The following is a 28,000-nucleotide window of genomic DNA, read 5'->3' on the forward strand; positions in this document are numbered from 1 at the left end:
TTTCGAGGGATGTGATTTGAATATTTTATGCACCGGGTTTTCAACATAGAATTTATTCGATTCGTTTGAGTTTCGGAGCTGGGGCTGGTTGACGGATTGAAGGATGCGATTTAGTTCGGTAACACATGGAAGCTGGAACGGTGGTGCCGCTGGGCGTAGGATTTCAGCTGACGGCGTTGCACCGGCGATTGGGAAGCGGCTGCGGTGTTGCAGGAGTTGGACCGGAGAGAGGCCAGAGATGAAGTTGAATGCGACGTCGATAGCTGGGGTAAATAGGACCAGGCGAGGCTGGTGGAACTTGTGTTGGAAGCGTCGATGTGGCGCGGAAACTGGAACGAACCGAATGTTTGACGACTGATGGGAGATTTGCGCCGAACGTCACCAGCTGTGACATTTAGTTCCGATTCATGTTGGAACTCGTTACAGTCTTCGGTTGGTTTGTGCTGAACAGGACTTGAAAACGACTCGTCGTTGGGATTATGGTTTTTCGATTGCTTTGTATCGGCGGTTGGAGCGTATTGTTGTGATCGTTCTCGGTCACTGAATTTTAAGTCGGGTTCAACATAACCATTGATCACTTCACTTGTTTCGTTAGATTTTACAACTATTTCGGGCAAAGTAGTAATTAAAGACTTTCGCCTTTCCTTATCTTCGTTATTTTCAAGTGTTTTCGTTGAATGCTCAATAATATCGTTCTTCAACTGAGCTGAATCAGCTTCTGTAATCACCACATTGCTATCAACTATCGACTCTAATTTTTCTGATGTGAAATGAGACTTTGAATCATCATTTTTGTTTAAACCTTCGCACGCTTCCACCGACAAACTGGAATTCGATTGCGCATCGTCCTTCTTAAATCGGGATTTAATCTCAATAGCATTCTGCAGAACCCGTTCCGACTCTCTGGATGGCGTCACTGCTTCGCGAGTAATCAACACTTTGCTATCAACTATCGACTCTAAATTTCTTGATGTGAAATGAGACTTCGAATCATCATTTTTATTTAAACTTTCGCACACTTCTACCGACAAGCTGGAGTTCGATTGCGCATCATTCTTTTCAAATCGGGACTTAATCTCAATAGCATTTTGCCGAGCCCGTTCCGGCTCTCTGGATGGCGTTACTGCTTCACGACTAATCATCACATGGTTATCAATTATCGACTCTGAATTTTTTGATGAGAATTGAGACTTTGAATCATGATTTTTGCTTAAACTTTCGTACTCTCCCATTGACAAGTCAGTATTGGACTGCGCATCTTTCTTTTCAAAGCGGGACTCAATCTCAATAGTTTTCTGTTGGACCCGTTCCGGATCTCTGGCTGGCGTCGTTGCTTCGTGAGTCCCCCATCTATTCGGTCGAATGTTGCGCGTTGCCTCCGCTGCTGGCGAGGGCGATGAAAGCGTCGACAGGGAAGTGGACGATGATTTCTCCGATGATCGCTGCACGATGGTCTGCGATTTTGCCGATCCACTGGAACGGAAGCTGCCCAACGAAAGCGATTCACATTCCTCGATTTCAACGGTGGTGCTGTTGTTAGAGCTGCCGGTGTTGGAACGCCGCACTGCGAAAGGGGAAAACCAAAGGTGTGCTTAGATCTTAGATCTCAGGAATGGGACTATTGTGGCCAAGGGCACTCAAACAATCAAGGTAGCTGTAGCGGTGTGTTAGTTTTGGATTAGTTTAATCAACTAATTTTGCACAGTAGAATATATCAACCGGTATTAGCATCATTATTCGCGCAAATGTTCATAATCAACTTTGGTTCTGACATTCGATTTATGTTACTGATCCAAGTATAATTAATTTCAACACATGTTCCAATCGGCAAAATCAATCGCCACGCCAGCACAATTCATAACTTATTATGGGAAACATATGTTTCCAGCTTGTTGAACCAAATGAGTTGCAATGAAAAACAGCAAGTGCTCTTTTATGGCAAGTTATAAATAATATCGCTATGATCCCTCCTGCCCTGGGTCCGATAACGGTGACCGCTCCATTTCCGTCCATTCCATTTCTAACTGAAACAATGACGATACGCAAACAAGGAGAAAAAAAAATCACGATGATTAATCGCCACAGTTTTATTTATCAAACGTCACATTTCGCGAGTGGCTGCGTCATCGTCACCGTCACGTCATGCCGCCCACCCTCGTGTTAGGATATTTGCAGAAGCGCGCAAAACAGGCGACAAATTATGCTGATTAATGATGGCGCCCCGGGCCGTCGTCGTGGCCCCATGACCAGATGCGGTGATGGTGGCGGTCCACATCGCCAGCGTGGAACGTTAATTGTAATCAATGTTTGACGGAAGGAGAACAAACAAACGTGAAACGATAGGTCTTGTACGAAAGATAAGGAAAGTGCAAAACCATTGCTCATCTATCACCCAATCTTCGACCGGCCGGTAGGATTTGTACTGGGCGGAGATAATTGGGATAGATGGCCGAAAGGAAAGACCAACTGGGACGAGCTTTCGTGGATTAGAAATGGTAATCACCTGGTTTCCCGCAGAAAACATTCATTAAATCGCTCTGATTAAGATGAGATAAGATGGCTCAATTTGTACTGCGAGTAAATAAATCGAAAACAAGAATTAGCAATTGTATTTATTGTACTACGGAGCTCAACTGTCGCAATTTTTGACACAGACAAGTGCACGTTTGTCAAGCATGGATATAACGGCGGATTTGAATTTCATCAATTGCACTTGAAGATTTTTTGATGATTAGGCCGTTACAAATATTTAATTGACTTTTTGTCCTACTGGTCTCCGAAAGGTCAAGGGGGGGGGGGGATAGTAAAAAATAAATATTAAAATGAAAAAAAATAAAAAAAGTCCTCGGATTTGTTAAAGAATGTTTTGAAAATCCTCAAAATCATCAGAATTTTATTTTGTTGCCCCCTCAAAATATTATTTTTTGGCAAAAAAAATCCGAGGGGGGAGAGACAATATAGATTTTAAATATTTGTATCGGCCTTACCATATTTATGTAGAGGAAATGCTCCTGGAATTCATCTCATGGCTCCGATATTTATCCCATCAAAAACAAAGTAATGGAAAGCAATTTGATTTGTTTCTTATTTTCGTGTTTTTTTTTCAGCAATGAGCTGGTGCTGTATTTATTTGTTTCGCAATTAGATGAATATATGGTCGGGGTTCAGCCAAAACGCACCAAGCGGCTTTTTGACTGACTGCCGGTATTTTGCTTGCAAAAAGAAAACGGACGTCATTTCATATCAACTCATTCGTACATGTGTTGAAGGATATCCACAGTTATGAGGTTGAGGGACATCCAATACAATTTTTGATCAATTGAATCTGCTAACCGAAATTTTGGATAGAAAAACGGGTCATTTTTTGTTGGCGCTTAGTGCGATTTGGCAGAACCCCGGCCATATGTACAGTGAGATGGAGATCGGGACAGTTCCCCTAAATTTTTAAAGAAAGTATTGGTGTCATATGAATGTAGCACGAGAATTGGGATGACACAGCATGAAGTTTAGCGACTCAGACCCCCAAAACCTAAGAGTTGTGGAAGGAAGCGGCGGTAAATTAAGCAAAATACAATTTCCATGAGGAATTAGAAATTTCCCATAAAAAAATAAGAAATTGTCAATAAAGAAATCAGGGTATGAGCAATAAATAAATGTTAAACTTCCACAAAATAATGCAAAATTTCCACAAACAATTGAGAATTTTTCACAAAACAAGAATAAATTAGCACTTTTAAAAGCAAAAAAAAATATATAAAAAAGCAGAATTTTCCATAAAGAAATCAATATGTTCTACAAAAAATAGAATTCCTATGGAAAATCAAAAAAGGTTTTTTTTTAATTTTATTTAGCATTAAGCGATTATATTATTTTAGTAGTATTAAGTTTATGGGCAAACATAAAACTTCCTTTATAATTTTGTACATAATAATAATTCATAATTTGTTATTCATATCATGGATTTTATTTAATTTTCTAAAATATTTATCAGAAGAATTTAAAAACTCCCTTCTGAAAACTTGTTTATATGGAACCAGTGGCGTAGCCATACGCCACTGAATGGAACCATTGGTTTTTCTTTTTGCCTCTTCTCACGGGTGTACAGTATATGAAAAGCAAGCGTGTTACGGAGACACGGAGACGTTCGGACCTCTTAAAGGCAAACTCGTCCTTTTAGTTCAGAGTAAGCTTTAAACTGAACTTATTTATTTTTACATTTTGTTTAGGTTTTAGGATTTAATAGTTTTAGGTTACTCACAATATCTTCTTCTTTGTTCACAAATCTGTTCTCGTGTAACAAGTTTTTACGTTGAAATAGTGTCCTTAAAACTATTTATTTATCCCACTCGTATGTCTTCCTCTTGCTGCTGTCTTCCAAAAAATGTTTATCTCGTTACAGATGTGAAACATCGCCAATGATATCAACTAAGTGAATATCAGCATCATATGTAATTAATTTAAGCACCCTAAATTCCCTTCCTTTCCTTCAATATTATTGTATTCCCTAACCTCGACCAAACCGCGAGTCTTACGGTTCCCCAAAACTAACATTAGTGTATAAGAATCTCAATAAACTGTATTTAAAACATGATTCTGGCTCCGTAACGCTTCACGGCAAATGAGCCCTCCAAATAAATGATAGATTAAAAAAAAAAAAAAACTATTTATTTTATGAGTGTTGAGTGTACAATTTTAATGCAATACTTACGATAGTCATATCTCGACCAGCAAGGCATGTCCAATTTTCAGGCAAGAGCAGCAAATGATAAAAATAAAAACGGACAAAAACATTTCATACACCGCAGCCCGGAAACAAGTTATCAACAACAACGAAAAACCAAGTTACGCAAAAGTTACAGGCGATGTCCAAACTATTATTGAAAATGCAAGAAAACAGTGGGAAAAGGAGCTGGAGGAGAAAATGAGCTTTATCTCGGAAAAAATGGAAGTTATTTCGGAACGAATGGAAGCGCACAATGAAAAAGAAGCAAATACCAAAAACTGGTACAACTACCTCAAAGATAAAGAAAAGAATTTAAAGATCACTGAAGAGAAAATGCAAAAAGATATCGAAGAAATGAAAACGCACTGTGACAAGCTAACAAACGAGCTGCAGAAAAAGGATGAATTAATAGAAAAACTAACGAAAAACATTGAGAAGCAGACCCAGAAAACGATCACAACTAAAGACAAACATGGAAAAAAATTAAATGTGACAAACCGATCGAATCATCTCCCGACAGAGAAACCAGAGAAGGCACACCGAGAAGGAAAAGCAACCGAATAAACAACAAAAACAACAACAAACAAAGAAAAACGGATTCCTCAGACATGGAAACAGAGGAATTAAAAGACGATAACTGATAATATCAACAATAAAATCAAATCTGAATATGACCACGCTTATACAATGGAACTGTAACGGTATACGGAGCAAACACGCAGAACTTCAACTACTAATAAGTGAACATCAGCCTCTTTTCCTGGCCATACAAGAAACCAGGACAAACCCAAAGACAGCTTTTAATATAAAAGGATACAACTCGATATTTGAGCATCGACCATCTGGTCAAGGAGGGGTAGCTATGCTTATAAAGAAGGGAATCCCTTTCACCCCAGTACAAATACAAACAGACCTAGAAATCATCAATCAGAAATCATCGCGGGGGCAGCAGGGACCATGTCCAAGGGCTTGACGACCCCTCCCCAGCTGTCTGTGAGTCAGGGAGAACTGCCTAGGGCGTGGTGGGATTTAGCAGTGGGCTCTGCTAAAATCCCTCCCAAAAAACCACAAGTGCCCGCAAGCAGACTCTATCAAAGCGACTGTGTGCCGCTTCAAAAGCACAAGCCCAGGGAGTGCCACTGGCACATCAGGGTTGATATCAGTAAGACCCTGATTATGGCATACTGGTTGCGTGTACTGGTTTCGTATTTGGATATTGTTATATTATGAGGTGAGGGCTGGCAGTCTGACATTCTACTCTCTTAGTAGGGTCGGGTGACACTGACTCGAAACGGCGAGTGGGCTAATGGCTAGGCTGTCTTCCGTCCCATAAAACCGTGGCGGGCCTTGTAGCACGCTGCCCAATCCTGCCATCCAGTTTTGCCTACTGGGTGGGAGTAGGCTCAGATGCCCTTTCCTGACTTGCGCTGATCTGGCTCTGAACACGCAAGTGTCAACCCTCGTATGGCCTCCCTGCTTGCCGCAAGGCAGGCATAGATAACCATGGGATTACTAAAGGCGAATACACCAGTAGGATTCGGCGGCAGCCGCAAGGGGGACCAATATAGCAATGAGTATTGAACGAAATCAATCTTTGGAGTTGAGGTGACGGACCCCTTTGCCAAAAGGGGTCTAGCGAGGTCCCCTATTAAAGAGGGGGCGAGTGGAGTGACGGTCGCTGCTATTGGAAGTACCGAAGAGTCTCCAGTGGTGGTGAGGAGTACCCTGCCTGCACGCCTGACAAGCCACTACCAGGGATACGAGTGGTGGCCGAGCAACTCGATGAGATCATCGAGTTCGTAAGCGGCAGGCAGAACACCAACAAGGAGCTTAAGCAGAGCCTGTTGGTGCTCCGGCGAGCTGTTCGTGTCGCAAGACAAGAACAGGTCGCTTATATCAGGCGTGTAGCGGAAGCAGAGAGGGTAGCCAAAGGTACGCAGACCAAGGCCCTCTCCTCCCCTAGGTCGTGTTACTGCGGCGAAAGAGGCGACCGCCCTTACGGCCAGTGAGGGCAAGAAAACGCCAAGTAAGAAGCGACCCAAACGCGCTACCATTAAGGCGAAGCGTCGCCTGGATGGTGCACCGGAGCCTGAAGGGCGTATGCCCAAGAAGGCGAAAGGCACTAGACAGGCACAAGTTGCTGAGCCACAAGCTGGCCCCAGGACAGGTGCTACCGGTGCCTTGAGTCCGGGCACAAGTCTTATGACTGCAAGGGCCCAGACCGAAGCAAAACGTGTCGTCGCTGCGGCGAGGAGGGACACAAAGCACAGGAATGCGACAAGGCACCTAGGTGCCTTATCTGCGCCAGTAAGAAGCAGGCCCGGAACCATGCTATGGGCGGGCCTGCGTGTCCCTTCGGAGAAGCCAATCGGAAAAAGCCGTGCAAGTAACACAGCTGAATCTGAATCACTGTGCACCTGCCCAGCAACTGCTGTGGCAGGCGGTCTCGGAGTCGAGGATCGATGTCGCCCTCCTGTCCGACCCGTACAACGTCCCTGTCGGCAATGGCAACTGGGTGGCGGACGGGTCTAGGTCGGCGGCAATCTGCACAACGGGAAGGTACCCCGTTCAAGAGGTTGTACACTCCTCCGCGGAGGGTGTCGCGATAGCCAAGATCAACGGGGTGTTCTATTGTAGCTGCTACGCCCCACCAAGGTGGCCAATGGAACAGTTCAACCATATGATCGACAGGCTATCGGCCGACCTGGTAGGTCGGAGCCCGTTCGTTATAGCGGAAGACTTTAATGCTTGGGCAGTGGAATGGGGCAGCCGCTGCACCAATCAGAGGGGACAAGCGTTACTCGAGGCACTTGCAAAACTCGACGCAGTGCTTGTCAATGACGGAGCCAGTAGCACATTCCGTAGGAATGGGGTCGAGTCATGGATAGATGTAACGTTTGTCAGCCCAGTTTGGTCTCGGACCTGGACTGGAGGGTAGACGAGGGCTACACCCATAGTGATCACCTAGCAATTCGCTTCAAGGTCAATTATGGTGTGCAGCGTCCGAGGGCGGGTGATCCCTGTCAGGTCCGTGAGTGGAAGACCATTCACTTCGACAGCGAAGTTTTCACCGCGGCCCTGGGACTGGAGGCCAACACAGACAGTCTAAGCGGGGATGCGCTGATAGCTGTCCTATCACGCGCGTGCGACGCTACTATGCCGAGGAAAGCCCTGCCAAGAAATGGCAGACGCCCGGTATACTGGTGGAGTGCCGAAATTGCAGCCCTACGATCAGCCTGCCTCAAGGCTAGACGTAAGACGCAACGAGCCCGCACCGAGGAGGAAAGAGCGGTCCGCCGGGAAGTGTTTCAAGCTGCGAGACTGGCCCTTAACAAGGCCATCAAGAGCAGCAAGAGAGCGTGCTTCGACAACCTGTGCGAGGGTGCCAATGCGAATCCGTGGGGTGACGCCTATAGGATCGTGATGGCCAAGACCAAAGGGGGCTCTTCACCCCCCGAACGGTCACCGGACCGGTTGGCGAGGATTATCGAAGTACTCTTCCCGTCCCGAGCCACAAGTCCCTGGCCTCCTCCTGCGCTGGGAGTGTGGCCGAAATGGTGGCTCCGGTGACGAACGAAGAGTTACTCGCAGTGGCTAACACCCTTGCGATGAACAAAGCTCCAGGCCCCGATGGAGTTCCAAACAGTGCACTTAAGGCAGCGATCATAGCGAACCCGAACATGTTCAGGCTAGCTATGCAGAGATGCCTGGATGAGTGTTGTTTCCCTGAGAGATGGAAAAGGCAGAAGTTGGTACTGCTGCCGAAGGCCAGGAATCCTCCGGGCGACCCATCGGCGTACAGACCAATTTGCCTGATCGACACGACTGGTAAACTGCTCGAGAGGATCATCCTCAACAGGCTCAAACCGTACGCAGAGGGTACGGACGGTCTGTCGAGCAACCAGTTTGGTTTTCGGAAGGGTAAGTCCACGGTGGACGCTATCAATTCAGTGCTAAAGACGGCAGAGGTAGCGATCCTACGGAAAAGGCGAGGAATTCGCTACTGTGCCTTGGTGAAACTGGCCGTGAAGAACGCATTCAACAGCGCAAGCTGGGATGCCATCGCGCTCATTACACCGGCTTAGCCTGCCGGTGGGACTGTACCGGGTCTTGGAATGCTACTTCCAGAACCGTGTGCTGCTATACGAGACAGATGCCGGTCAGAAAAGTGTTCCTATTACCGCAGGAGTCCCGCAAGGGTCAATCCTGGGCCCGGTACTATGGAACCTGATGTATGACGGGGTTCTGAAGCTAAAGTTCCCTCCTGGTGTGAAGATCGTCGGCTTTGCTGACGATGTAACCCTTAGAGGTCTACGGGAGTCAATCCTCGAAGTAGAGCTAACCGCAGAACACGCGATCAGCACTGTGGCGGACTGGATGAGTGCGAGAGGCCTTGAGCTCGCTCAACATAAGACGGAGGTGGTTATCGTCAGCAACCGTAAGTCGGCACAACATGCAGTTGTACCCGTGGGAGACGTCGCGATCACTTCAAAGCGGAGTCTGAAGATTCTTGGGGTCATCATAGACGACAAGCTTACCTTCGGTAGCTATGTCGAATATGCGTGCTAGAAGGCTTCGACTGCTGTGGCGGCGTTATCGAGGATGATGTCCAACAGCTCCAAGGTGTGCGCCAGTAGACGTAGGCTACTTGCAGGCGTTGTCGCATCTATCCTTAGGTACGGCGGCCCGTCCTGGGCAAAAGCACTGTGGGTAACCAGTTACCTGAAGAAACTGGAGAGCACCTACCGCTTGATGTGTCTCAGGGTGATATCGGCCTACCGCACGGTATCGCGCGACGCATCCTGCGTGATAGCGAGTATGATGCCAGTCGGGCTGGTCATCCGGGAGGACGAGGAGTGTTTTGACCTACGTGGCACCAGAGGAGCCCGCGAGCGTACCAGGGTGACTTCGGTTGCCAGATGGCAGCGCGAGTGGGATAACTCCTCGAAAGGTAGGTGGACCCACCGGCTGATTCCTAACATATCAAGCTGGGTGGGGAGACCCCATGGGGAGGTTCACTTCCATCTGACACAATTCCTGTCAGGCCATGGCTGTTTCCGACAGTACCACCACAGGTTTGGGCACGCGGAGGTCTCCGTCTGCCCTGACTGCCCAGGTGTTGACGAAACTGCAGAGCACATACTGTTCGTATGTCCTCGTTTCGACGTCGAAAGAAGAGCAATGCTAGACGTTTGCGGCCGGGACACAACTCCGGATAATCTTATCCAAAGGATGTGTCAAGCGGTGGAGAAGTGGAACGCAGTCTCGACTGCAACCACTCAGATTGCCTGCAGCTTGCAGAGAATCTGGCGCGCCGAGCAACAATCGACAAGCATGACTAACTTGTGATTGGTAAGTTAGAGCGAAAGTGCCGAACGCGAAGAAGTGTGTGTGAATGGTCTGCCCATGCAGAGGTAATGGCGCAGCGGGTGGCAACCGAGATCGTCACCTCGAAGCATGGCAGAAGGGTGAATGAATAGGTGTATGTATGGACTGCACACGCCGCGCTGGGAGTAGCGCAGGAATGTTGGTTCCTACGACTACTGATACCCCGCGGCGTGGCAGAGGAGTGTGGGTGAGCATCCAAGTTAGTCTCACATGGTACGAAAGGAATGAGTTGAGTCGTGTTGAGCTAGTCTCATATGGCATGAACGAGGTGAGTCAGACTCACATGGTATGTCAGAAGTGGGAACCTAAGCGAAGAGTCCCACAAGGGATGCCAGAGGGAGTGTTAGGTCGAATGACTCGAGTAGTATGTGTCAGCGCGAACTGAATGAAAGGGGTGAACAGTCTCACATGGTACGATAAAGGTGGGCATACAAGTTAGTCCCACACGGCATGAGAAGGGTGGGCACAAAAGTTAGTCCCGCACGGCATGAGAAGGGTGGGCACACAAGTCAGACCCATAGGAGCGTAGCGTGTGTGCAAGCATGGAGTGCATGAGCATGAATCAAGGGTTTGGGTGGGCATACAAGTTAGACCCACATGGCATGAGAAGGGTGGGCACACAAGTTAGACCCGCACGGCATGACAGAGGTGCAACAGAGTATGTAGGGTGTGTTTGAGGGTGAGATAGAGCGAGCACCCAAGTCAGTCTCGCACGGGACGGGTGCCTGTGTGAGCGAGAACGAGCGAGTACGTTTAGTACTGCCATCCCCCAGAAGTAGTACTGGGAGGTAGTTCCTGGGGGAAACGATGGTGGAGCCCAAGGGAGTTTAGTCGGTATTACCGGTATGGTCGAGTCCGACACTCCAGTACACTTCCGTGTGGTAGTTTGGCAACTACAATGCACGTGTACTGGGTTAGTGTGTAAATGCATTCTCCCTTGAAAAAAAAAAAAAAAAAAGAAGAAAAAAAAAAGAAGAAATCATCGCTATAGAGGTAAATACACCCTTCAAAATGACAATCGCATCAATATACATTCCGCCAAATATAACATTGGATACTAAAGAATTTGACAAAGTGCTACGCACTTTACCGAAGCCACTAATAATGGCCGGTGACTTAAACGCTCACCACGCGCAGTGGGATTTGAAGCGCCAAGATTCCAGAGGTAAAGAAAGTATTAAAATAATAGAAGACCATGGATTATTAACGCTAAATGATGGCCAAACAACCTTCATACACTCAGCCAAAAGAAACGATATGTACATCACATCAGCAATCGATGTAACAATATGCAGCCCTGAACTAGCATCAAAATTAGATTGGACCATAATAAACGACCAGCATAGCAGCGATCATTTTCCCATTAAAATCGGAACTATTCAGGTCAACTGCCCTAACAAACAATATCCCAAATGGAAAATCGACTCCGCAGACTGGAAAAAATACGAAGAGATTCTCGAAGATCATATAAACCCAAATGAGGAATACTCAATAGAAGATCTGACTACTAACATCAGACTTGCCGCCCTAGCATCAATCTCAAGAACATCAGAAGTGGTATCAAAAAAATCCGTACCCTGGTGGAATGACAACACCCGGGAAGCAGTGAAACAAAGGCGAAAATCTCTCAGAAAATTAAAAAGCACACCTACTGACCACCCTGATTACCAAATGATCCACGACAACTTTCGTAAACACAGATACGAAGCAAGGAAAATCATCAAAGAAGAGAAACAGAAATCGTGGGAAAAATTCACTTCTGAGATAAATGAACACACAACCCCAAAAGAAGTTTGGAACAAGATCAGAAGCATATCAGGAAAAAAATCAAGATGTTCACTGTACAACAAAGAATTTACTTTGGAAGAGCTTATATACCATATGGACTCACTGAAAGGATCCTCACCTGGTCCTGATGATATCCACAATCAAATGCTGAAAAGACTTCCACTATTTATCAAGAAGAAATTACTTGCATCATACAATAACATTTGGATCAATGGAATATTCCCCAACACCTGGAGAGAATCTCACCTAATCCCAATCCCTAAACCAGGAAAACACACAAACGATCCAAAAAATCTTCGACCCATATACCTATCAAGCTGTGTGATGAAACTTTTCGAAAGAATGGTCAATCGCAGACTAATGAACGAACTCGAAAATAAATCAGTCCTGGGACCTAATCAATTCGCTTTCTGGAAAGGAATCTGTCAAAAGCTGGCATAGGGGGACACATGGCTACCTTTTGCCAAAAATTTCTCGAAGAAAGACGTTTCAAAGTGCTTTATCAAGGGCATTTCTCCTTTGAACAAATTCAACAAAACGGAGTACCACAAGGATCAGTACTTGCTGTCACATTTTTCCTAGTTGCTATCAATAGCATAAACGATTGGATACCCAAAAACACCATTATCAAACTATATGCAGACGACATCACCATCGCCGTAATCACAAGATGCGCCAGATGGACCCGCTTTAAGATATAAAAAATCCTAGACCGAATTAAAGACTTGTGCACTGAAACTGGATTCACCATCTCTACTCAAAAGTCGTCAATTATGCACATTGGAAACCGGAAAAAACTTCTAAAACAGCCTCCTGCTATACTTGATAAAGAACCAATTAAACTAACAAAAAATACAAAACTGTTAGGAATATGGCTAGATCACAAACTCAACTTCAAACATCATATTCAAACGAAACGAGATGAATGTAAACGAATATTAGCCCTGATGAAAAGTATAAGCAGCACAAATTTCGGAGCAGATCGAAGATCATTACTTCGGATATTAAACATCATGCTTGTTCCCAGACTTATATACGGAGACCCTATAATAAGCCGAGCTAAAGATACCGATCTCAACAGACTGTGCCCCATATACCATCAAGGAATTCGAATAGCCACTGGGGCATTTCACTCCAGCCCAATTGAAAGTCTGTTAGCAGAAAGTGGACAACTTCCATTGGATCTTAGAATATCTGAAGCACTTATCTTATATTGTACAAAACAAATGTGCCGTAAAGCTATCTCCCCAACCTGTACATTAGCAGAGCGATCAAACGAAAAATCAGAGACCCTGAACATCCCACAGGTAAACGTTACCATAGGGCAATCAAATTACAACACCATCAAACAAATAAACGGAGTCAACATAACCACACTCAATACTCTAACACCCACCGAAAAAGAATCCGTTTTCTCGAAGCATGCAAACTTAAATACCCCCACCACAAACACATATACACCGATGGATCAAAAACCAGACAAGGAACGGGAAGCGGAATATACTCGAGTGACCATGAAATTAGCATCAATCTTCCTAAACATTTATCCATCTTCAGCGCGGAAGCATACGCAATAAATAAAGCAATTGACCTCAACCCCACTGAATTGACGGTCATATTCAGCGATTCTCAAAGTGTCCTCGCGGCAGTTAAAGGACACAACTCTAACCACCCAAGGATAGAAGATATCAAAAACAAAGTAACACAAAACCCTGGCCGCTTAGACCTGTGATGGGTACCAACTCATATAAACATAACTGGCAACGAAAAAGCCGACAAACTAGCGAAACTTTCCACAGCAGCACAGACATCCACTAATATTGAAACAACATACGATGATTACAAAAAGCTAGTTAAGCTCCATACAAGACTAACATGGTAGAATGTCTGGCACAATAACCGCGGACACTTGAGAGAAATAAAATATGATACAAGCGAATGGTCAACATCCTTCTCGATGAATAGAGAAGAAAGCAGAGCTATTACCCGACTCAGAATCGGTCACACTAGAATTACACATGGACATTACGCCCGCATGGAAGCCGCACCCGCCTGCTCAGCATGTGGCTCCCCAATTACAGTGAAGCACATCATTCTGGAATGCACCAAATTCACCAAACACCGTATCGAAGAAAATATCGCCAATTCACTCTACCTGGCCCTAGGAAACGATATCAATGAACTTAGAAGAACGACATCATACCTCACGAAAACGAATTTGATCCACGAAATTTAACGCATCAGCAAAAATACTTACACGATGAATAAGCCAACCACCGAGCTACGCAGCATAAGGGAATCAAGATAATCGGGAATAAGATGACGGGAACCCGGACCAAAGGCTAACACGAACGATAAATCCACAGTGACTAGATATAAGAATGTATTGTAATATTATCCTCCGGTGACTTGAATTACAACAAGTTAAAAAGGTCACCTAAATAAATCAAATACAACAACAACAACAACAACTTACGATAGTGATTTATTAACAGAAACTAAGCAGAACTAACTATTAATTTATTTTATTTCAACGTGTGTCGTGTGTCTTACAATTTGGAATCACAAATGACAAGGAAAATTGTACTAATTAACTGACATTTGCATGACGTCTTCAAAAAGTTACAGTTTCAGTTAACCAGTCTCAACCGTCCTTATTGTGCGTTACCCGGTAACGAGGGGTCCACAACTGTTGCGCACATACCCCTCCCCGTATTGCTGCAAGTTACTTCAGCCATACCTCCAATATTACGCTCGTCCAGGACAGCTAACTTAGTCACCGGCCATACACAAATTCCTGTTGAAGTTCTCACATCTGCACTTCTTACTCATCCGTCTTTTCCAGGGTGCACTTTCACGACGACTCCTCGATTCCAGCTACTTCTCATCTTTTCGTCGAAAGCAATAACTAAATCGCCAACTTGTAGCAGTTGCCCCTCGCTGAACCACTTCGTCTCCCTTGCAATAACGAGTACATATTCCTTGATCCACCTCTTCCAGAATCTATCTAGCATTACCTTAACATGGTTCCAATTTGATCGCAGCACCGATTTTTCGTCCTGAAGTGCTACTGCTGGTTGGCATACCCCGTTGGAACTAAGAAGCAGAAAGTGATTTGGGGTCAGCGCTTCATCCTCTGCAGCTTCCAACGGTAGGTACGTGAGGTGGCGCGTGTCACCATAGACTCAATTTCTGCTAATGTAGTGAGCAGTGTATCTTCATCGGCATTTCTGGGGATCTCCATAGCAGTCAACCCATTTTTTACTGACTTCACCAGCCTTTCCCATACGCCCCCATGTGTGGAGCGTAGGGAGGGCTTAGCTTTCACTGTGTGACTCCATTAGTAAATGACGTTGATAGTTCAGCGTTCATTCGACGAATTTGATCTCTGAGCTCTTTCCTTGCTCCTTGGAAATTCGTTCCTTGATCCGAGTATATTTCCAACGGAGCACCACGGCGAGCTATAAATCTTCGGACTGCCATCTTGCACGATTCTGTGGAAAGAGTGAATGCCACCTCCAGGTGAACTGCCTTGGTTGTAAGGCAGGTGAACAGCGCCACCAACTGTTTGGCCTTAGCTCGGCCGATTCTCACCGTCAGTGGTCCAAAATAGTCAAGGCCAGTATAGGTGAATGGCTTCACGTATGGCGCAAGTCGCACCTCCGGAAGTGAACTCATTCGTGGAGCCTGTGGAACAGCTTTTTTGACTTTGCACAGTTGACAATTTCTCGCTACTTTCTTCACCAGAGATCACGTGGTACTTCTGCCACACTTGATTGACGATCGTCTCATTGTTGGCATTGCCAAACTTGCGATGAACTTTGTCGATGATCAACGCCGTAACGTAGTGCCCTTTGGGCAGAATCACTGGGAATTTTACATCGCTTGCTAACCGTATGACACCATCAGCTTCAATGAAAGGGCACAACTTGTAGGTCTTGGTTTTGTCTAACACTTTCGATACACTGCACAGTGGGGAAAATGCGACCCAAAAGGTACCTATTTATTGCGGCTAATTGCTGCACCGGAAAAATACCATTCCTAAAAGGAAAATCCACGACAAATCGAATGGTGCTATCTTCATTCGCTACAATTTAAAATCGATTGCGGCTAACTATTTCTATGTTTTCTGATGCTAATTAAGTAGAAAATACTAATGGTATCTATTCCGACCTTATACCATGACTGAAAGTGGCCATTTTGCCCCATTTACCCCAGGAATCGTATTTTTATATGACAGCTACAATTTAAAATCATATTCGGCTGACTATTTCTTTGTTTTTTATGCAAGTTTAGTGGAAAATACGAATGGTATAAATTCCGGCTTTGAAAAATGACTGGAAGTGGCTATTTTGCCCCATTTACCCACGAAAATCGATTTTTTCTAAGACAGCTACAATTTAAAATCGATTTCGACTAACTGTTTCTATGTTTTCTGATGCTAATTAAGTAGAAAATTAGTGTAAACTATTTCGACCTTATACCATGACTGGAAGTGGCCGTTTTGCCCCATTTACCCCTGTAATTGTATTTTTCTATGACAGCTACCATTTAAAATCAAATGCGGCTGATTATTTCTTTGTTTTTTTATGCAAGTTTAGTGGAAAATACGAATGGTATAAATTTCGGCCTTGAAAAATGACTGGAAGTAGCCATTTTGCCCCATTTACCTTCGATTTTTTTTCTGGAAGCTACAATTCAATTTTTTTTATATCTTTATTAAAGAAATTTTCAGCCCTAGGCTGGCTCATCTCTTACAATTTAAAATTGATTGTGGCTTATTATTTCTGTTTTCTGATGCTGATTTCGGCCTTGAATCATGACTGGAAGTGGCCGAATAGAATCTATTCCTAAGCATACGCGGTATTTCGAAAAAATTCGTTTCAGGTGGTTCGGAACGAAATTTCGCGGAATTCGAGCATGGCGAAATCTGATTTTTTCATTTCGTTTCGTTTCGTAAAATTACAAAAAATTCGCTAGAAAAAAATAGCTCCTAACGAAATTTAACGGAATTTCGCCGAATTTCGAAACAAATTTAAACTTAAACCATACTTTATATTATCAAAAATTTTGGCTGCGCCGCTGAACTAAACCATAAAACTATTTTCAAAACTTAAGTTATACAATTTTTTCTATTAACGTTCACTTTTTCTTCTTCTTCTTCAATGGTTCTACATCCCAACTGGAACTTGATCTGCTTTTCAACTTAGTATTCTATTAGTACTTCCTCAGTTATTAATTGAAAATTTTGCTATGTCCACCATTGCATGAGTAGGTATCTTGTTTTTTTTTTCTTCCTAAGCAATGGAGGGGAAATCTGCTCAACAGACATCCTGGGTTGGACGTCCAGGGAGTGCGGGGATAGGGACCATCAGCAAACGAGAGATGCAGGACTACATCCCCGACCCGCTAAACCGTTTAAATTGCTGCCAAGCCCTTCGGTACAACCAGAAAGTAATGCTTCAAAGGGGGGCCAGCGCACAACGCACCCTCGAGGTTGGCTGCATGTACTTGCAGCACCAAACATCGTGACTCGCTTTTTTAGAAGAAGACCATGTTATCGTGCAAGCGCATTGCCGGATTTCCAGGTGGCCTTACCACGCCCTATGTCCTCGGAAGGTGGGAAGGATTGACTTCACGCCTGCTTCCCTCTGCACGGCTGGTATCAAGAAAAATGATGCCGCGTGCACCCCAAATTGACCTCTCTGCGATAGGGTCTATTCGCCAACACACAGAGGGACTTGCCGACGTGGTGCCTACGCCTACCCCAGCCTTGACGAGGACCCCTTTCCGTCCTCGGGCTCGGAACCCGCCCGGTTGACCGACGCTGCGAAAGTGACGATACCATGTTGTTCTTCGCGCGGCCACTTGTTCGATAAAAGGATCGAGTTCGACCACAGGGCCGGTATGACCCATGAAGCCGACTCCGAGCTCTTGGACCACCTCTTATTTGCGCCTAAACTAGCCATTCCTCGAGTCCACGCGCCACCTTCTGTGTAGCTCCGAGACGATTTGGACAATAGCCGATAAAACGGCGTTCCAGCCAACTTCATCTTTACACATCCTCCGGACTAGGTTGTCCATCTACCCTTAGTGGAACTGTCCCACGCACGCTGCCATTTGACCATTGAGGCCAACCTGACAGTCCTACGGATGCCTCTCGTGCCGCGCATTTATAAACACTCTAAGTCTTCATCGATAATGTCAATAGGCATCATACCGGTGATGACGCAAAGTGCAGCGACACGGTACGGTACGCGCTCGCAAATCTTAGGCACATGAGCCTATACGTACTTTATAACTTCGTTCTGTAGCAGTTAATACGCAGGGCCGTGCCCCCCACACCTCAGTATGGATAGAGCGACACTAGCCAGAAGCTTACGCTTGCTGGCATAAACCGCAGAGCTATTGGACATCATCCGGGACAATACCACTATAGCTGTGGAGGCACGCTTGCAGGCGTAATTGACGTGGCTACCAAAGGTGGGCTTATCGTCGATCATTACCCCCAAGAGTTTGATGGAGCGTTCAGAGGTGACCGTGCAGTTGACTGCCCTTATCACCGCTTGTTGCTACGACTTTCGGTTATTAACAACAACCACCTCAGTCTTGTGGTGAGCCAGTTCTAACTTTCTGGAACTCATCCACTCCTCTTGGTCTATATGCCGATGGATCCCCCGGTGGTTTTCCCGCCTTTGGCAATAGGACCAAGCTCTGTCTTTTCCATGCTTCAGGGAAGACTCCCTCGTCCAGGCATCTCTGCATGACAGATCTGAACATCTCGGGAGCCTCAGCAATGGCCGCTTTGATGGCCAGGTTCGGAATACCATCCGGTCCTGGCGCCTTACCTACACTAAGGGACTGTGCAATCCCCGCAAGTTCTGCCACAGTTACTCTTCCCTCGTCGGCCACCCTGGCCCCTGGCAGCTCCACAAAGGGAGGCCAGGGACTTGGGTCATGACGTGGGAAAAGCCCCGCGATGATCCTCTCAGCATCTCTGGAGACCGCTCTGTAGGGGCCATCGCCCCACGTGTCTTGGCCATTACGACCCTATAGGCGTCACCCCATGGATTCGCGTTGGCACTTTGACACAGGCCCTCGAAGCAGGCTTTTTTGCTTTATCTTATCTCAGTTTTCAGAGAGGCTCTAGCAGCCACGAAAGCCACCCGTAGCTCAACACGCTCCTCTTCTGTGCGTGCTCGCTGCATCCGCCTCCGTGCCCGTAGGTAGGCGCGGCGCAGGTTCGCAATTGCTTGAGTCCACCAGTAAGCCGGTGGCCTCCCATTCCTAGGGTGAACTTTCCTAGGCATGGTGGCATCGCATGCACGCGAGAGTACTGTTACCAGCTGCTCGCCGCTCAAACCGAGAGTATTGTGCTCGCGGCGGAGCGCCTTTTGAACACCTCGTTGTCGAAGTACGATGTCTTCCACATACGAGGGCTAGGCCTCGTCCCTTCTTTCGTCCGCTGAATGCTGGTCGTATAGTAGATACTGTAGCGAACCGCCAGGTGGTCGCTGTGAGTGAAGCCATCATCTACCCTCCAGTTTGAACTACTCGTTTGACCAGGGCTCCAGAACGTAACGAATGTATCTTGTGTGGCAAGACATCTTTGACCAGACCGAGAATCGAGCTCGCCATCTCCGGATTGGCAATCCTACGCCTTTGCTCGCATAGCTATTTGAGATGCTTACTACATAGCTCCGTTCTGAGTCGACAAATACGTATTTAGTTTTCTTCTATAAAGTATCCTTAGTATTTTGTTAGGAATATCTAACAGAAAACTAAAAGTAACTTTTACTATTCTATCCTATTTGCGTAGAGTAGAGTGGGGCAAGAGTGCGCGTGGGGTAAGAGTACGTTTTCGATTTTTTGAAGTAATAAAAATAGATAAACTAGCCGTGCGGTAAGAAGCGCGGCTACAAAGCAAGACCATGCTGAGGGTGGCTGGGTTCGATTCCCGGTACCGGTCTAGGCAATTTTCGGATTGGAAATCGTCTCGACTTCCTTGGGCATAAAACTATCATCGTGTTAGCCTCATGATATACGAATGCAAAATGGTAACTTGGCTTAGAAACCTCGCAGTTAATAACTGTGGAAGTGCTTAATGAACACTAAGCTGCGAGGCGGCTTTGTCCCAGTGTGGGGATGTAATGCCAATAAGAAGAAGAAGAAGCAGCACTGCATCAGTTTGACAGGTATTCTGACCAACTATTATCATGTGTAATTGTGAACGATTTGAATAAACGACAAGGGAGATATAGAGTTAGATTTTTTAGTTAGTTTTTTAGTCACTTTGCTAAAAATAATTATGTTTTCGCAACTAGTATTTCATTACCATATATACGTTAATTCAGGTGAACATCATATCATTTCGATAACCTATTATATAGAGCACTTTATGGTACCGAACACCAATCCGGTTGGTTTTCCAAGAAGTCAAAACCATTACATGCATAATATTTGGGACTGTGGGGTAAAAGTACGCAGGAACGGGTGGGGCAAGAGTACGCATGTGAATCTTCAAGTTCTGATGTCAAATCCGTATCTTTGGCCGAAATAAGACTACTTTCGAAGTGTAAAGTTCCACAACTAAGACTAAAGGGTCAGAAATTGAAAATTATTTCAAGTTTTGAGGATAAGTTGAAGTAATTTGATGTTAGAAAGAACAGCGAACAAAGCACTGACGCGAATTTATGGAATTGTATTAGGACTTGTTGTACACCTAAACATAGTACGAAAACACAATTTCATCTAAATGATAGTTTCATTTAATCAAAAGAAACATCCATAAATTACGCAATGCTTAGCTGGGAGAGGTTGATAGATGCATGACGATCCATATATTTTTTAGAGGATTCATACAAAAAGTGTGAGATAAGGGGGAGGGATTATGAAATGGCCAAATTTTACGTTACGTGATTGGTGGTCTTCCTTTAAGGAAAATCCCTTTGTTTACGCCACGCGTAACCTGATATATTTTACCTCTGTAGTTTTTTTTATATAAAAAAATTAATGGTATTTAGTATGAAAGTTCACATTTATGGGACCCCCCCCCTGACGTAATCTTTAAACATTCTCTAATATGTGTTCATTAAACATCAATTAAATGTTATTAAGTCTTATTTGTGTTAATATATACTTAAAGCACATAATTAGATAAATGCGTACTCTTACCCCACCCGATGCGCACTCTTGCCCCACCGGTGGGGTAAGAGTGCGTTTTTCACGTGTCTTGCAATAAGGGTTCTACTAAACCGAATCACAATAATTTCAATATTTTTTCCACTGGGTAACATAGAGGAAGAGTATACGAATCGTCGACATTGATTTGAAATGCAGAAGCTTATTTCATAAGGGCCGCATGATCGATTAAAAACTAAGTGCGTACTCTTGCCCCACTCTACTCTAAATGTAACCAGATATGAATCAGTTCACTATAACTTTATCAAAGATGGAAAGTCGTGTCGTGGATTCCAAGGGCCCTTTTGAAGTCCGAACCAAGTGAATAACTTTTTTTTTATCCAGAGTAGATTACACCCAGTTCTTTTTATACACGGTTGGTTTTTACTCGATTACGACCTTTAGCGTCAATAAAACTATGAGTTAACCATATGAAAAAATTCACAAAAAAATTTTAAAAAAATCGGATGAAATTAGGTTTTTAACGAAATTTCAAACGAAAAATCTAACAATTTCTATATGTTTAAATACTTACTAATATAAAACTGAACTGATTGATCAGATTCGGGAGCACACGCTCTACGATGTATTGCTTTCAAAGCGGCACAAATGCTAGGGTATTGCCTTATTGGCAATGGTATATAAACGGGAATGAGGCAATTTATCACAGACTACTACTTATCTTATTATAACTCTATTTATCGCAAAACAGTTATTTGACTTTGAAAAGTGAAATCGAAATTCCGTACATAATATGAAATCAATTTAATAAAAATTCCGCGGAAAAAATTAAATTTCGTTTCGTTTCGAAAAATTTCGAATTAAATGGACACTGATTTCGTATCGTTTCGAAGACTCGAAAGTTAATCTATATTTCGTTTCGTTTCGTTTCGAATCAACATAGACATCCTCAATTTCGTTTCGTTTCGTTTCGTTAGGAAAAAGTGTGTTATCGCATACCCTTATCTATTCCGACCTCATACCACGACTGGAAGTGGTCGTTTTGTCCCATTTACCCCCTGGAAGCGTATTTTTCTATGACAACTACAATTTGAAATTGATTTAAGCTAACGATTTCTTTGTTTTCTGATGCTAATTTAGTAGAAAATACAAATGGTATAAATTCTGGCCTTGGATCATGACTGTAGGTGGCCATTTTGCCCCATTAAACATCGATATTTTTTTATAGCTGTTACAATTTTAAGTCGATTGTGGCTGATTATTTCTATGTTTTCTGATGCTAATTTGAAAGAAAATACAATTGTCACATATTTCGGCCTTAAATCATGACTGGAAGTAGCCGTTTTGCCTCATTTACTTCTTAAAATCTATTGCGGCTAGCTAATTCTATGTTTTCTGATGCTTAAAGTAGCCTCACACCACAGGAAGATTTTCCGCTCTTCTCAATAATTAAAATCGAAATAGTAAGGCGCAATCGATTTCAAATAGTAGCTGTGCTAGGAAAAAAAAAGATTTTTCAAGACCCCATTGTGCAGCACTCTACACAAAGAGACCTCGTACTGTGCCTCAATGAGGCCGACGATTTTCTCAGGAACCCCCTTGCGTCTCCGGGTGCCCCACATATTCTCGTGATTGAGACGGTCGAAAGATTTTTCGTAGTCAATGAATACCAAGTAAAGGGACTCTTGGAATTCGTTGACCTGCTCCAGAATGATGTGGATATGGTCCAAACATGATCTTCCGGCACGGAATCCGACCTGCTGCCGCCGGAGAGTCGCATCGATCTTCTCCTGAGTCCGGGCTAGGATTACTTTGCATAGAACTTTGAGAACAGTACACAGCAACATAATGCCTCGCCAGTTATCGCATACAGTTAGGTCACCCTTTTTGAGCACCTTCACTAAGATACCTTGCATCCAGTCGACCGTTAAAGTTGCAGTGTCCCAGATATTACGAAATAAATGATGCAGTAGTTGAGCGGATGTCATGGGGTCAGCTTAGAGCATCTCGGCTGATATGCGATCGACCCCTGGGGTTTTATTCGGTTGCATGCTTTGGATGGCTGTTTGAATCTCTAGCAGTGATGGAGCTTCGGTATTGACGCGTGTTATGCGTCGGATCCTAGGCAGATCATGCCGAGGTGAAGATGGCCTGGCTGGCACTTGAAAAAGTTGTTCGAAGTGCTCGAACCAGCGTTTCAGCTGGTCAGTTGGGTCGGTCAATAACGGATCATTCGCGTCTTTCACAGGCATTGTTGCATTCATCTTCGCCCCGCTTAAGCGTCATGAGATATCGTAGAGGAAGCGAATGTCCCCGGTTGCGGCGGCTCTCTCTCCTTCGTCGACCAGAAATCTGCCCACGCTCGCTTATCCCGTCGACATGAGCGTTTTACTTCCATCTCAAGAGCCACGTATCGTTGACGGGCTAAGACTTTGGCTCCTCTGGTTTTTGATCGCTCTATCGCGGCTTTGGCTTCTCTTCGCTCCTCTATCTTCCTCCAGGTCTCATCGGTGATCCATTGTTTTCTCTGGGTGCGCAGTTCGCCCAGATTGTTCTCGCTGGTGGCGATGAAGGCAGTCTTGATGGCGGTCCATTGGTCTTCCACGCTGCCACCTTCCGGAATGTCTGCAGCACGCGTCTCCAGTTCTTCAACGAAGGACCGTTTCACCGTGGCATCTTCCAGTCGGCGTGTGTTGAATCGTCGTCCAACTCTTTCCTCCTGCCGACGAATCCGCGCAATGCGCAGGCGTATTTCACCGATGAGGAGGTGAGGAGGTGATGGACACTACGTTTATTCCGTACATCAAGAAGGCTCCGCTTCCATTTTTGACTGATGCAGATGTGGTCGATTTGATTTTCTGTAAGGCCGTCACGGGAAACCCACACGACCTTGTGAACCGGTCGATGAGGAAGAGCGAACCCCCGATCATCTGGTCGTAATTACCACAACATTCTGTGAACAGCTTCTCCGAGACTATGGCGTCCCATAATGCGCTCATGGTTCGAGTTGTCGGATCCGATCTTCGCATTGAAGTCTCCCAAACAGATCTTGAAATTACCTTTCGGAATTCTATCTATGACGGCATTAAGTTGACTGTAGAAGTTCTCTTTGTCTTGCAGATCGGCAGCATCGGTTGGCGCAGAACATTGGATTATAGTAAGGTTTCGGACCCATGTTCTAAATCTGGCAACGATTATCCTTTCACTTATAGGTTCCCACTTCATAAGCGAAGAGTGTGTCTGAGCGCTTAGTAGGAAGCCAACTCCGCGATGCCGGGGAGCGTGTTCACCTCGTAAACCAGAGTATAGCAGAGCTTGTCCCGACGGCGTTCTGTGTTCTCCAAAGTATTGCCAACGGACTTCACTCAGTCCCAGGATCTCAAGCTATATGCGGCGTGCCTCATTGGCAAGTTGTGCCAATTTTCCCTGCTGGGCTAGGGTTAAAACGTTCCATGTTCCTATTCGTGTCCGTGGTTTCGCGCTAAGAGTCGCCGCCGTAAAATCAGTCCGTATTCTTTCATTATCGGATTCTCGAACAAATTGATGTTTCGGGAACAGTAGGTTGTTGGCTCAAGGTTCCCTATCGACCCGGATGGGGCTGCCATGGTATAGCTTCCGGGGAATAGCATTTCATACTCAGCCGCTGGATGCAAGAACAGACGTTGTTGAAGCCGCACCTCCTTGGTGAACAGACGCCCGATCAGTCGGGTCAAATTTGTTTAAGGTGATTATACAATCAAGCCATGTGGGGAATTTTTAATTCACCACACCAGAGTGTAAAATAATCGAAAATTTTTAGTGAAGACCATTTTTCTTCATTTGTCAGTTCACTTCCGACACATTCATAGTCGGCTCTGGACAGTCAATATTCAGTTGAATATTAGTCATTGAATATTTAAGCACATTTTACAAATTGATAAATTATCTGAAATCTGAACACGTTTCAAATGAGTAAAGTGATTTATCACACAGGACTGAATCCGATTTTCATCCGCGAGGCACTTTCAGTGGTAAACATCAACATAAACAATGCTAATTATGTTTTTTTCTACACATAGTAAACACATTCAGTGACAGTCGAATGAATGAGTCCGTGGAGTAGTCGTCTGACTATGTCATTCTATGTTTTGAATATTTATGCGATATTTGTCAAAATTCGGACCGAAGTTGCTTCATGAAGATGAATATTTTAAGCTCTGCACCACACGGTTTTCTACTCTTATTATAAAAAAAATCATATCTAGCCTAATAATTTTCGTACAATGCTGACATTAAAGTCGATTGTTTAGCATAAGTGAGCAAACGATTTACGGATGTTTCATCCCCATGGGCGTTGTGGTTCTCTCAACTTATGCTCTTGAAAAATCACTAGAAAAAACACGTGGTTTCCAAGATGGCCGATTTGTGGCTTTGTCGTATAACCAGCTTAAAGTCCCACCCAACACCAGGACTAGGCTAGTGTGCTTTGAGCGGCACACGGTCGCTTTGATAGGGCCTGCTTGGGGACACATGCAGCTTTTTATAGAAGTTCAACAGAGCCCACTGTCGGACCCCACCATATCCTAGGCAGACCCCACAGGACGCACGCTCTCATTCTAGCTGATGTCAGAAGGACAGGCTACACTACCAGCTAACCAACCCTTAGCTGGCGGTCAATTGTCATCGGGAGAGTGGAAGCGTGAGTATTGGAACTTGTGAGGACCAGAGCTATGTTAGGTGCTCCTACCCGGATGATTTCGTAGCCCAACAATCAAATAAACAAATATCGTATGTTATTTATTTATTTTATTTCGTCAACCGACGTAGACTACTACATATGCAATATACATGTTTTTCTTTATTTTCTAAATGCTATAAATACGGTATTATAGTGTATAAAAATAAAAAATAGATTGGCTAAGAAGTGCTTAATTTTGCGATTTAATATAATTTCATATTAGGTTTTGAATGGTGACAAACATTTTTTTTAGTTTCTGTCGAGACATTGTGAAGTCAATAGTTTCGCAGTGTTGATTATAGATGGCCATCATCTGATTGAGAGGTCCGAATTTTGCATAATTTGTACAACAGTGATTAATAGAAAATGTATGTCGATGACGCATTCCGAAATTCTTTATGGATGTTATCGCTATTGTAATTCATCAAGAGCTTTTCATGTCTAAAAGTAAAATAAAAAAAACACTTGATTCGGTTCCGTTCTCCCCATGTGGCTTATCGTGATCCTTTTACAAGCCCCCCTACCTCGCAAAAATAACCACGTGGTTTCGGGACGACCCCGTTCTCTTCTAACCCTTCCACCCAATACAAAATGTTTCTCTTGAGCAGAGTATAAGCGTGGTGGAAATTTGGTGGAAATCGGTCAATGGGTTCAAAAGTTATGCAGGAACAGAAGTACAAACATAAAGTTAGACAAAATTTTGTTTTAATTCAAATTATCACAACATTGCTTAAAATACTCAGATTTAGACTAATTCGACCATCGAATGCAAAAACTCTACTAGTTTTCTTTGATTATCCGGCAAATTAGTTCTAGACTGGGGAGAGCATAAATCATGATAAACAGAAACGATAGATTTAAAAAATGCATTTTAAACATACCCTGGGTAAACCCGAAACAACTCCGGTGCCCGCGAACCGGTCTTAGATTAAAGATAAGGACCGGAAACTAGAACAGTTTCTTTGTCCGATAGTTTTGATTTTCTCCAAATCAGACTATTTTATTCAAATTTATTTAATTCGAATTTTGACAAAGTTTTACTTATCTCAATCATTTTAGCAAACCCCGGTATATATATAGATTGATTTAGGTAAAATAGAACTTACGCTATTGTATGCAGACCGCAAAACCGACTTTCACAAAATGCATCATTGGACAATCAATCACTTTAACATTCGACCACACTGCACCAAACTTTACAGAACAACCGTCAAACTGATTTGATTTGAATTGCAATTTCACAACACGATAAAATCGATACATAGAGCAGGCTTTAAAACTTGCCCATCAATCGCGTCACTCTTTTTGTGCAAACACAAACACTTTTACCACCGATCGTTTCCACAGCTCCCCACAAAATCCTATTGCAGCAGAACCCGAAACTCCACCGTTGGCATTGAATTTCAATATTTTAGTTGAAGGCAACTCCCAACTCATCCGCTGTTTGTGCACCTCTCCACTATGGCATAGGCTGCCTACCTCGAACACAAAATTTCACATACGATAGATTCATTCCACACCTTTTCTTCGGAATTGACGACACAAACAATGCACTGGCGGACAAAAGCCGGCTCCCCTTTTTGTACGAACCGAAACTGCTGTGCTTATTTTTATCATCCGCAGAATAGAATTTCGCCAAACTTGCTCGATCGAATAGAGTACATAAAGCCTGCGGGTCCGTCGACGACAACACTAAGTACTTCCTCTATACCCACATGCTCATTATTGAACAATCATTTATCGGACAATCAAATCGGTTGCCAATTTCCACTCAACGGCACATGCCTTGGCACGCCGTCACTTCGAAGTTCACATTCCACATATCGCACAATGCAGGTGAAAATTTATCGCCCTCGTGAACTCACGCGAACCAATCAATAGCAAACAACTAGCTCAAGCGAGCGCGACCATTGCGTAATACAGAAAACATCCATCGCTGAAGAACGGTGAGTTTTGCGTCCGGACGGTTCTATCCACAGATACGGCCAACCCATTTCCGTCCGAAAAAAAAATGCAGTTTGCAAATTACCACACTAACCGCAGACAGCGAATTGCCACTTGGCGAATCGGAACGACACCGACAGAACCGTTTGCGCCAATCGATCCCGCGACGATACACCACCGTCGTCGTCGTCCGTCCAACCGAGAATGATATCACGCGACCGACCTTATACCGGTAAGACTGGAGAGCCACCGCCCGCTTCAAAGGTCCCGAGCGAACTGCGTGCGGTGCGACCACCACC

The 28,000-nt window shown here is 44.4% G+C and overlaps 2 protein-coding genes across 5 annotated transcripts in view; one reads left to right on the top strand and one right to left on the bottom strand.

Annotated features, from left to right (window-relative positions):
• LOC134205769 (uncharacterized) overlaps positions 1 to 28,000 on the top strand; it is a 259,278-nt gene that overhangs the window by 171,055 nt on the left and 60,223 nt on the right. The window lies entirely within an intron of this gene.
• LOC134210884 (uncharacterized) lies at positions 45 to 28,000 on the bottom strand. Of its 4 annotated transcripts, none has more exons than XM_062687317.1 (3): positions 27,787 to 28,000; positions 26,864 to 26,972; positions 45 to 1,564 (listed from the first exon to the last, which is right to left on the bottom strand). In XM_062687317.1, exon 3 carries the CDS (start codon positions 1,230 to 1,232, stop codon positions 111 to 113), a length of 1,122 nt encoding a protein of 373 aa, XP_062543301.1. In that variant the 5' UTR covers positions 1,233 to 1,564; positions 26,864 to 26,972; positions 27,787 to 28,000; the 3' UTR covers positions 45 to 110. The 4 variants fall into 4 exon arrangements, with proteins under 4 accessions (XP_062543301.1, XP_062543291.1, XP_062543282.1 ...); XM_062687307.1 differs by having other exon boundaries at positions 26,864 to 27,232; XM_062687298.1 differs by having other exon boundaries at positions 26,864 to 27,236.

This window comes from Armigeres subalbatus, chromosome 1 (genome assembly GCF_024139115.2).
Source record: "Armigeres subalbatus isolate Guangzhou_Male chromosome 1, GZ_Asu_2, whole genome shotgun sequence".
Taxonomy (NCBI): domain Eukaryota; kingdom Metazoa; phylum Arthropoda; class Insecta; order Diptera; family Culicidae; genus Armigeres; species Armigeres subalbatus.